This window comes from Muscardinus avellanarius, assembly GCF_963383645.1.
Source record: "Muscardinus avellanarius genome assembly, chromosome: 1".
In the NCBI taxonomy this organism is placed as follows: domain Eukaryota; kingdom Metazoa; phylum Chordata; class Mammalia; order Rodentia; family Gliridae; genus Muscardinus; species Muscardinus avellanarius.
Window position 1 is genome coordinate 110,182,158 of NC_137786.1, and position 12,306 is coordinate 110,194,463.

At 44.2% G+C, this 12,306-nt stretch overlaps 1 protein-coding gene across 1 annotated transcript in view; it reads left to right on the forward strand.

Annotated features, from left to right (window-relative positions):
- Positions 1-428: 428 nt before the first annotated feature.
- ZNF346 (zinc finger protein 346) overlaps positions 429-12,306 on the forward strand; it is a gene marked incomplete at both ends in the record, with an annotated part of 30,443 nt that continues 18,565 nt past the window's right edge. Inside the window, 4 exons of the mRNA XM_080712974.1 lie at positions 429-588; positions 2,034-2,137; positions 2,897-2,989; positions 8,158-8,302. Coding sequence (XP_080569100.1) covers positions 429-588; positions 2,034-2,137; positions 2,897-2,989; positions 8,158-8,302 — 502 coding nt within the window. The remainder of the gene's footprint in view (positions 589-2,033; positions 2,138-2,896; positions 2,990-8,157; positions 8,303-12,306) is intronic.

The window sequence follows — 12,306 nt, forward strand, 5'->3', positions numbered from 1 at the left end:
AGTTCAATCCCTAGTACCGCAAAAAAAAAAAAAAAAAAAAAAAAAAGTGATAGAATCAGTACTGGCTCTGGCATTTAGTAAGAACTCCTCAAGTAAACCATTTGTAGGATCTGGCCTTTTAGTGAAAAGGGAAGCGTTGTTCCACGTAATGGGACAAAATGAGAAATATCAATGGCTGACCGCGAGTAAGCGAACAAAGATCCGCACGAGCCCATCCGAAAGAGAGGAGCCTGGCTGCGCGACCGGCTTCCCACTCCACTCTACACTGACAACCCGCAAAGGCTGCTGGAGACAGCCGAGCGAGGCCCCGCCCCGCGAGCGGCGCCCAAACCTCGCGAGATTTGCCGCCGGGCCGAGTCCCCGCCGGCCCTTATCTCGCGATGCCGAGGCGCGGAGCCGCTTTTGACCCTCCGAGGCTTACGGGAAAGATGGAGTGTCCGGTGTTGAGCACCCGAGAGGTTGCGGACCACGGGGAGGCCGGGCAACACAAGAGCACAGAGCAGCGGGAGGGCCGCGGCCCCGGCCGCGAGAGGGCGCGCCGCCAGTGGGAGGCGGCGTCCACCGCGCAGCCGGTGGGGAGAGAGGAAGGTGAGTGCGGCCTCAGGACGGAAGCCCCTCGCCGGCCGGGCTCGCGGGGCGCGGACGGCGGGCCGCCCCCGGCCCCGGTCACGCCTCTTGACGCAGGGCCCGCCTTCTTGCTTGAAGCACCCGGGGATGGGGGCTGGTCTGCCCGGCCGGCCTCCGGACGGTCGGGGCCTCAGCACCGACGCCCCCTCCCCCCTCATTCACCAGAGCGCAGCTTAACCCCAAACTCGAGAACTTCCTTGCCAGAACCTTGGCACTCAGTGCCATTTCTCCCTGGCTTCCCATCGACCAAGTCTCCAGAACTCCCCACCTCTATTCTCTCTTACCTCTCAGTACTGTGGTGCCTGCCTTGGATCCCATAATTCCAGTACTTGGAGGTTGAGACAAGAAGATTGCAGGTTCAAGACCAGCCTCAGCAATTTAGGGAGACTCAGCAATTTAGCAAGCTCCTCTTCCTTTTTTTAATTTTTATTTTATTTTATTTATTTTGCGGATCTGGGGATGGAACCCAGGGGCATTCGACCTCCGAGCCACACTCCCTGCCCTGCATTTTTTATTCTTTATTTTGAAACAGGATCTCAGTAAGTTACGGAGGGCTTCACTAAGTAGCTGAGACAATCCGCGAACTTCGATCCTTCTGTCTCAGCCTCCCGAATGCTGGGATTACTAGCGCGCGCCACCACACCCGACTTTTTTTTTTTTTTTTTTTTTTGACTAGGGATTGGGGGTTGAACCCAAAGGCTTTCTACCTCCAAGATATACCCCCCAACCCTGTTTGAGTTCTTATTTGGGAAGAGGGTGTCACTAAATTGCAGAGAGCTTCACTAAGTTGCCAAGGCTGGCTTCAAACCTGCAATGCCCCTGTCTCAGCCTCCCAAGTACTGGAGTAATAAGTGTGTGTTTCCATGCCCTACCAAGATCCTCTTTCAAAACAAAACAAAAAAAGAGTTGGGGGAGGTGTAGCTTGGAGGTAGAATGTGTCTGGGTTCAGTCCTCAGCACAATAAATAAAGAAATGAATGAATGAAATAAAAAGGTTGTGAGTGTAGCTTACAGGTAGAATGCCAAAGCTGAGCACAGTGGTACACACCTGTAAATCCAGTACTTGTGAGGCTGAGAAAGGAGGATTGCAGGTTCAAGGCCAGCCTGGCAATTTAGCAAAACCCTGTTTCTAAATAAAAAATAAAATAGGGCTGCAGATGTAGCTCAGCAGTAGAATGCCCTTGAGTTCAATTCCTATTACAAAAAAAAAAAGTAAAAGAAAAGTAATAATACAGGTGTGAGACCATAGCATGAGTCATGACTCCAGTAGAGGGTGACAACTTAGGTTTACATATGTACTACTAGTATGGCATTCCATTACACAGTGCTTATGTTTGAGACAGAGTTCAAAGACACTGCTATTGAGGTAGTGTTTGTCAACTCAGATTTTTTCTTTTTTCTCTGTAGTAGAACACATGATCCAGAAGAACCAGTGTCTCTTCACCAACACCCAGTGTAAGGTTTGCTGCGCCTTGCTGATTTCTGAGTCCCAGAAGCTGGCACATTACCAGGTAGACCATTTTGCCTTTAACACTGCTTTGTTTTTTCAACCCCGTGCCAAGTCCTCACTTCTCCCTGGCTTTCATGGTAAAGTATAATTCTTTTGTAGCCACCAGGCATTGCTTTCTTGAATGTTGGCTTGTGACTTGAAGATTGACTTGATTTCTCTGAGTCTCATTTCTCCCATTCAAATCAGAATCATTTGATCTTCCCTTGTAGCTTGGTATAGTAGAAAGTATAAGGTATGGCCCTATATAGACCTGAGTTTGAATCAGAATTTTGCTACTCATTTTAGCCAAGAAACTTCACCATCTTCAGCCTCACTCTTTTCATGTGTAAGAAGATTAGACAGTTGTCAAGGTTGAATTTGATAACATGCAAGTTCTTTGCACAGAGTAGAAACTGAATAAACTAAGTTTCTTTCTCCCCCTCCAATTCAAAAGTTTTTATGCACGCCAGGTGTGGTAGCATGTGCTTATAATTCCAGTACTTTGGGAGGATGAGACAGGAAGGATCACAGGTCTGCGGCCAGCATCAGCTACTTAATGAGGCCCTCAGCAACATAGTGAGACCCTGTTTCAAAATGAAGAATAAAAAAATAGGGCTGAGGGTGTAATTTAGAGGTAGAATGTCCCTGAGTTTAATCCCTAGTAGTGGAAAAAAAAAAAAGGTTTTATAAGGATGAATCAGATGAACATCTAGTGTTTTTGAATGCCTTCAATATCAAATGGCAGTTAGCTATCTTTGATCTTTTTCCTGGGTTCTTGCAGAGCAGAAAACATGCCAACAAAGTGAAGAGATACCTAGCAATCCATGGATTGGAGACATTAAAGGGGGAAACGAAGAGACTAGACTCAGATCAGGTAATACAGCTGCCATGTTGAGACTGCTCGCTTCCTGATGAAGCCAGCAAGCAGGTTGGTGGTGCAAGAGCGTGGGCTTTGAGTCAGACTGGCTTGGCTGCAAATACTGGCCCTTTTGTGTGCATTAGGCAGATCTTATTATTTCCGTGAGCCCTATTTCTTCCTCTGTAAAAATGAGGAACTACTTTTAAAGATTTTCCCTAAAATGAGAAAAGGTTTATAAAAAAGCACCCAATGCAGAACCTGGCACATAGTACAGATTCAGTAAGTGGAACCATTATTATGCATTACTACCCAGCAGTTTATTGGAGCAGGACAAGGAGCCCCTCGCCCCCCATAGTAGAAGAAAGCAAGACTGCTTACTTTTTTGAGAGCAGTGGGAAAGAACTGAATTTAACATTTGAATATTTTGAATAAGTAAGTAAATCAAGCCGGGCATGGTGGCCTACACTTGTAATCCCAGCATTTGGGAAGCTGAGACAGGAGGATTGTCGTTCACAGACAGTCCCAGCTACTTAGTGAGGCCCTTTGCAACTCAGTGAGACACTGTTTCAAAATAAGGAATAAAAAATAGGGTTGGGGGTGTAGCTCAGAGGTAGAATGGCTCTGGATTCAATCCTCAGTAATGCAAAAAAAAAAAAAAAAGTAAATAAAAATGCCTATGCTGATTAGAGGTAATTGCATTTTTTTTTCTTTTTCTGCTTAGAATTACTGTGAGAAGCCAGGCATGGTGGTGCAGTACTTGGAAGGCTGAGACAGGAGGATCTCAGATTCGAAGCCAGCCTCAGCTATTTAATGAGGCCCTCCACAACTTAGTGAGACCCTGTTTCAAAATAAAGAATGAAAAATAGGGCTGAGGGTAGAAACGGATACCCCTGGGTTCAATCCCAGTACCGCAACAAAAAAAAAGACTGTGAGAATTATGTTAAAACAACCCCCATCTCTCAGGAGTACCATTAATTTTGTTCTGTGGGAAGCTATGCTCATGGTGAGATGAGAAGTCATAAGATCAGGCTCTGTATCAGCCTGGGTGGGTTACTTTGGGTAAGTCACTTAATTGAACTCTGAATTTCACTTATGAAGTAGAGATCATTTCTACCTATTAAGATATAGCCAGGTGTGGTGGCGCACGCTTGTAATCCCCATGCTTGGGAGGCAGAGACAGGAGGATTGCGCTGGTTCGAAGCCAGCCGTGTTGGCTTAAGAGACCCTGTTTCCAAATAAAAAATATAAAATAGGTCTGAGAGTATAGCCCGGAGGTAGAAGGGTGTCCAGGAATCTCAGTACCACCAAAAAAAAAAAAGATACCATAAGCCTGGTGTGGTGGCACATGCTTGTAGTCCCAGCATTGGGAGGCTGAGACAAGAGGATCGTGGTTCATGGACAGCCTCAGCTACTTAGTGAGGCCTTTTGCAACTCAGTGAGACCCTGTTTCAAAATAACGAATAAAAAATAGGGCTGGGGGTATAGCTCAGAGTTAGAATGCCCCTGGGTTCCATCCCCAGTACTGGGAAAAAAAAAAAAAAGATATTGTAAAGCTGGGCATAGTGGCACATGCATATAATCCCTGTACTTGTGAAGCTGGGATAGGAGAATACAGGTTCAAGGACAGCCTCAGCATTGTAGTAAGACTCAGCAACCTAGCAAAACTCTGTTTCAAAACAAAGCAAAAGCCGGGCGTGTTGGCGCACGCTTGTAATCCCCGCGCTTGGGAGGCAGAGACAAGAGGATCGCGCAGGTTCAAAACCAGCCGCGCGCGCTGGCTTAGGAGACCCTGTTTCCAAATAAAAATGTAAAATAGGTCTGGGAGTGTAGCCCAGAGGTAGAAGGGCTTCCAGGAACCCCAGTACCACAAAAAAAAAAAAAAAAAAAAAAAAGCAAAAAGCCAGGCATGGTGGTGCACACTTGTAATCCCAGCATTTGGGAGACTGAGACAGGAAGATCGCAGTTCGTGGACAGCCTCAGCCACTTAGTGAGGCCCTTTGCAACTCAGTGAGACCCTGTTTCAAAATAAAGAATAAATAAATAGGGCTGGGGGTGTAGCTCGGAGGTCAAATGCCCCTGGGATCATCCTTAGTACCAGTACCGCCAAAAATAAAATAAAATAAAAGCCAGGTATGGTAGGATATGCCTGTAAAAGTACTGCTTTTGAGGCTGAAAAAGGAGGATTGCAGATTCAAAGCCAGCCTCAGCAATTTAGCAAGGCCCTCATAACTCAGTAAGACCCTGTTTCAAAATAAAATAGGGCTGGGGGTATAGCTCAGAGATAGAATACCACTGGGTTCAATCCCCAGTACCACAAAAGGGAAAAGAAAAGAAAAAAAAAAGATAATCATGGCCTAGTATGGTGGTACACACCTGTAATCCCAGTACTTGAAAGGCTGAAACAAGAGGATTGCAAGTTTGAGTACAGCCTCAGCAACATAGCAAGACCCTGTTTCAAAACAAATAAAAAATTGTTAAAAGGGGAGGGGTGTAGCTTGAAGGTAAAATGCCCTTGGGTTCAATCCCCATACTATTAAAAAAGATACTGTAGCCAGGCATGGTGGTGCACACCTATAATCCTAGTACTGGGGAGGCTGAGACAGATGGCTCAGAGGTAGAAAAAATATATATGTATTGTTAGATTAAATTTAGTTCCTAGTAGATGTTCAACAAACAAGTTTACAAACTGCTGCCTCTTAATCTTGTGGTCAGTGGTTTAGAAGGACCTTGCTTTTCCCTTTAGGAAATTCACTGGACTCATCCCTGGTTGCCCTTCTTTGGATTTAGAATTCAGGAAGACAAGATCAACTTGTACCTTTGTTCCTTCAACAACTCATCAAAGGACGAGTAGTTCAAAAGAGATCACAGCACCTACCACCAACAAGGAATTACAGGCCCAGGTCTAGAGTGGTAGTGCACACCTGTAACCTCAACACCAGGAAACTGAGACGGGGATCACAGATTAAAAGCCAGCCCCAACAATTTAGTGAGACCCTCAGCAACCGCAAGAGCCTCTCTCAAAATAAAAATAAGCCAGGCATGGTGGTACATACCTATAATCCCAGTACTTGGGAGGATAAGACAGGAACATCACAGGTTTGAGGACAGTCTCAAACTCTTAAAATAGTGAGATTTATCAACATAGTGAGATCCTGTTTCTTTTTTTTTTTTTTTTTTCTTTTGGTGGTGGTGGTACTGGGGTTCCTGGAAGCCCTTTTACCTCTGGGCTACACTCCCAGACCTGTTTTTACATTTTTTTAATTTGGAAACAGGGTTTCCTAAGCCAGCGCGCGCACTGGCTCCAAACCTGCGCGATCCTCCTGTCTCTGCCTCCCAAGCGCAGGGATTACAAACATGTGCCACCACGCCCGGCCTGTTTCAATATTAAAAAGAAAAAAAAAAGGCCGGGCATGGTGGCGCACGCTTGTAATCCCCGCGCTTGGGAGGCAGAGACAGGAGGATCGCGCAGGTTCGAAGCCAGCCGCGCGCGCTGGCTTAGGAGACCCTGTTTCCAAATAAAAATGTATAAAAAATAGGTCTGGGAGTGTAGCCCGGAGGTAGAAGGGCTTCCAGGAACCCCAGTACCACCACCACAAAAAAAAAAAAAAAAATAGTGTGGGTATAACTCAGAGGTAGAATGCCCCTGAGTTGAATTCCTAGTACTACAAAAAAAAAAAGTAAATAAAAAAGGGCTCGGGGAGCCTGGCAGGGTGGCACATGCTTATAATCTCAGTACTTGGAAGGCTGAGGCAGGAAAATTGCAGGTTTGTGGCCAGCCTCAACCACTTAATGAGGCCATCCACAACTTAGTGAGATCCTTTTTCAAAATAAAGAATAAAAAATAAGGCTGGGAGTGTAGCTTAGAAGTAGGCTGTCCCGGCGCCGGGCGTGGTGGCGCACGCTTGTAACCCCCGCACTTCGGAGGTGGAGACAGGAGAATCGCGCAGGTTCGAAGCCAGCTGTGCTGACTTAAGAGACCCTGTTTCCAAATAAAAATATAAAAAATAGGCCTGGGAGTGTAGCCCGGAAGTAGAAGGGCTTCCAGGAACCCTAGTACCACCACACACACAAAAGAGTATGCTGTCCCTGGGTTGAATCCCTAGTTCTGCAAAAAAAATTAATTCATTAATTAAAATGAAATTTTTAAAAAGGCTGGAGGTGTAGCTTAGAAGTAGAAAGCCCTTGGGTTTAATCCCCAGTACCACAATAAATAAGTAAATAAATAAATAAACCTAATGATAAGTAAGGCCTGTTATCCTAGTACTTTGGAAACTAAGACAGGAGGATCTCAGGTTTGTGGCCAGCCTCAGCAGCTCAGCAAGACCCTCAGAAACTTAGTGAGATCTTGCTTCAAAAACAAAACATACCCCTAGGTTCAATCCCTAATACCACAAATACCAGAAAAAAAAATTATACTGGGTGTAGTGGTATACACCTATAATTCTAGCCTCTCAGTAGGCTGAGGCAGGAAGATCGCAAGTTCAAGGCCAACCTGGACAATTTAGCAAAACCCTGTCTCAAAATAAAAACTAAGGGCTAGAGATAGAGCTCTCTGGGTTTGATTGCCAGTACTGGGGGGCGGGGAGGCAGCAAAAATGTGCGTATTCAGAATCTACTGTGTACCAGACTCTAACAGGGTGTAAGGGACAGGAAGCAAAAGATGAGTCAGATCATCTACTCCCAAATGTTGCACTTGAGTTCACAGAAGTCTCCTAAACTATGACACTGTCAGTTTAGGGCATTGGCAAGCAGTATTACAGAGGTTGATTTAGCACTCTCGGATTACAGAGGAGGAATAAGATTAATTCTTCCTGGAATACACATACAAAGGGGCTTGATAATTGTTTGCTGGGATGATTCTCTTGAGTAAAAGTCTCCCGGCTGATGAGCAGATATTTAAACTGCTTTAAAGGCTAAGCAGACATGATGCCAGGAAAGGAAGGAAGAACATTCTAGACAGTAGGAATGCTCCATACAAAACAAGAAGGCACCAAAGAATAAAGTGGGAAATGATGAGTAGAGCTTGGGACAAAGTAGCTGGAGAAGAATCCAGAAAGGTAGGTTGGGGATTGCCATGTGAAGTGGGTCTTAAATGCGCAGGATCCCATGGGCAAGTGGGGAACCATTGAAGATTTTCTGACTGGCAGTAGCATGATCAGACCTGTGTTCTTTCTTCCAACCAGAAAAGCAGCAGAAGCAAAGACAAGAACCAGTGCTGCCCCATCTGTAACATGACCTTTTCCTCCCCTGTCGTGGCCCAGTCGCACTACCTGGGGAAGACCCACGCAAAGAACTTAAAGCTGAAGCAGCAATCCACTAAGGTGGAAGGTACTGGTTTTCCTGAGTAGTGCTATTTTGGGACCCCTCCCATCTTCAGGGTACCATTGCCAGGTGCTCCCAGAAATGCTCACTGGGACCACAAGCTTGGAGAATTTGAACTGTTTTTTGAGAGCCCTTACAAACATCAAAGTAGACCCCACTTTATTGAAATACAGCTTCAGAACTGCTCACCTAGCCAGGTGTGGTGGTGCACAACTGATCCCAGCACTTGGGAGGCTGAGACTGGAGGAACATAGGTTCAAGGATCGCCTCAGCAAGTAGGGAGACTCACCAACCTAGCAAGGCCCTGTTTCAAAATAAGAAATCAAATAGGGCTGGGAGTGTAGCTTGAAGGTAGAATGCCCCTGGATTCAATCACCAATACCACAAAGTAAAAAATAGACCAGAACTATGCTCACCTAACCTCCCTTTCTTGGGTTCCACTGGGTTTTTTTTTGTTTTTTTTTTTTTTTCAGTAGAAGCTTCTTGGCCTGGGCTATTGTCCTAGCTAATAATTACAGCTAAGAAGTACCAGAGTCCTCCAGGCCATGCACACCCTGCAGTTTCCTCTCTCTGCCTTTCTCCCATAGACTCCGACCCAACCTCCCACCTGCTCTCATTACTATGCTCTAAGTTGGAAGCTGCGCCCTTGTCTTTTTTGCATGTTCAGGTTATGCCCTGTTCGCTTTTATCCTCAAAAGCTGGCTGTTGCTCTCAAGACCAAGGACTTGCCTTTCAAAGCAGGATACTTCAGTGCCAACACTACTGCCCAGCAAGCTGTTTGCAGCTGCTGTGGATCCAATCCCAGTGCAGTGACTTCTAAAATAGCCTCTTTTATCTTGTCACCACTGGGGCTCAGCCCTCACTTTCATCTCGTTAACTCCTGGCTTGCTGGGAGATTGTAACTCTGCTAACTGCATTAGAAAAGAGTGATAGGCCGGGCGTGGTGGCGCATGTTTGTAATCCCCGTGCTTGGGAGGCAGAGACAGGAGGATCATGCAGGTTCGAAGCCAATCTTGTTGGCTTAAGAGATCCTGTTTCCAAATAAAATATAAAATAGGTCTGGGAGTGTAGCCCGGAGGTAGAAGGGTTCCATCCCCAGTACCACCAAAAAAAAAAAAAGAAGAAGAAGAAAAGAAAAAGAAAAAAGAGTGATAGTTGCCGGGGGACATGGTAGTACACACTTGTAATCTTAGTACTTGGGAGGCTGAGACAAGAGGATTGCAGGTTCATGCCTATCATCAGCTACTTAGTGAGGCCCTCCATGACTTATTGAGACCTTGTTTCAAAATAAAAAATAAAAATAGGACTAGGGGTATAGCTCGGAGGTAGAATGCCCCTGGGCTCAATCCTCAGTACCACACACACAAAAAAAATAAAAATTAAAAAAGTGAGTTTTTTAATTTTTATTTCATTTTTTTCTTGGTAGTTTTTGTTTCTCTATTTTAAACCAAGAAGTAGACTATACTACTTATAGTACTTACTATCTTTTTTTTTTTTTTTCCATAGTACTGGCTCTTGCTATCTTTTTTATTTTAACAGTATTATAAAAACAAGAAGCTGGGCATGGTGGCACATGCCTGTAATCCTAGTACTTGGGAGGCTGAGGCAGGAGGATCACAGGTTTGAGACCTCAGCAATTTAGCAAGACCCTATTTCAAAATACAAAATAAAACGGGCTGGAGTAGAACACCCATGGGTTCAATCCCCAGTACCACCAGAAAAAAGACACTTGTAATTCCAGTACCTGGGGAGCTGAGACAGGAGAATCACAGGTTTGAGGACAGCCTCAGCAAGTAGTGAGACCCTGTTTCAAAATAAAAATAAAATAGGGCTGAAGATATAGTTCAGAGGTAGAATGCCCCTGCGTTCAATCTCTGGTACTACCAAAAAAAGGAAAGAAAGAAATCCTGGCACTGCTATTAACCATTCGTATGACTTAGTGTCTGAGCTTCCTCAGCTGTAGAATGTGTGGTGGTGCACACCTGTAATCTGAGTACCTGGGAGGCTGAGACAGGAGAATTGCAGGTTTGAAGCTAGCCTCAGCAATTTAGCAAGGCTCTCAACATCTTAGGGAGATCCTCTTTCCAAATAAGAAGGGCTGGGTGTGGAGCTCGAAGGTAGAATTGCCCTGGGTTCAATCCTCAGTATAACACACACCAAAAGAAAAGTGTTAATGTTCTCTCCTTATAGATGGGAGGGCAAATAATGCACATTTTAAAAAACCCACGCTATAGTAGATGTAGAGATGTTAGATGCCTAGCATGTGACATTCGTAGTTTACTACATGCCAGGCAGTAAATGACGGTTGCTCTTGTCATTGTCATTGAGATAGCCAGTGAGTAGAATTCTCTCATAAAATGCAGTAGCTGGTCAGGCATCCACCACCTGGAGCATGTCATTGACCTTGCTTATGGCTGACTGATTCATCATTAACGTACACTAGTACTGATTGCTTTGGTTTAAAGTCAGTATTGGTACCAATATGGTGCCACAATTAAGCATTAGATCAAGGGAAACCACCTTAATAACTGAACCTTATCAGGCCATAGACTTGCCTTTCCATGAATGGAGAAAGTCTCTGGATCATGGCTGATCCCAAAACTTCCATGCTAAATAGTTTATTTTACATACTCATTTTCAGCCTTTGCCCCATACAGATATTTTTATATAGTTGTAATCATAGTACATGAACCATTGTATCCAGATTTTTCTTTTTTGGTACTAGAGATTAAGCCCAGGGACATTCTACATACAAGGTACACTCCCAGCCCTTTTATTTATTTATTTAATGTTTATTTACATATTTGTGGTGCTAGGGATTGAACCTAGGAGCATTCTACCTATGAGCTATACTTCCAGCTCTCAGCCCTATTTTATTTTTTTTGTTTTGAAACAGGGTTTAAATAAATTGCAGAGGGCCTCACTAAATTGCTGAGGCTAGCCTGAAACTTGCAATCTGTCTAAGCCTCCCAAGTACTGGGATTGCAGTTATGCACCACCATGCCCAGTTTTTATTTATTATTTTGAAACAATTTAAGTTGCTGAGGCTGGTCTCAAACCTGCTATCCTCCTGCCTTCAGCCTCCCCCAAGTACTGGGATTACAGGCATGTGCCACCGTTCCTGGCTATATCCTGATTTTGCTTTTTATTTAATTTTGTAGTTTAAGTATATTTCCATGTTACTACACAAGTTTATAGCTATTTCTGAAATCAAACATTTTTCTAGCATAAAAGTAATATAAGCATATTGTAAAAATATAGAAAATATAAATAAATGGAAGGGAAAATTAACATTATTTTACCATTTGGAGATAGCCACTGTTAACATTTGGAATACTGTTTTTCCTGTGATCTTTGTTATGTGTCTGTGTGTGTATCTGTGTTATTTGCTTTATGTATACCTAAATTTAATTCCGTATATAAGTGTATACAAACAAAATATGTTAAATACCTTGTTTTTATAAGAATAACACTCACTTATGAATAATTCCAATTCAAACAATGTAAACTGGGCATGGTGGTGCACACTTGTAACTCTAGTACTTGGGAGGCTGAGACAGGAAGATATGGGTTTGAGAATAGCCTCAGCATGTAGTGAGACTCTCAGCAACCTAGCAAAACCCTATTTCAAAATTAAAATAGGGCGGGGTGTAGCTGGAAAGTAGAAAGCCCCTGGGTTCAATCCCTAGTATCACCTTAAAAATAAAACTGGAAATGGCAGCACAGAGCCTGTTGTAATCCCAGTACTTAGGAGGCTGAGATAGGAGAATTGCAGGTTCAAGGACAGCCTCAGCAAGTAGTGAGACTCATCAACCTAGTGAGACTCTGTTTCCAAATAAACAAAATCAGGCTGGGAGGTGTCACTTGGAGGTAGAATGCCCCTGGGTTCCATCCCCATTACCACAAAAAAATTAAAAATCATTGCTAGAATGGCTGTTATTTTTTGTTTGTTTGTTTTTGTTTTTTGTGAGTCTGGGGATGGAACCCAGGGGCATTCGACCTCCGAGCTA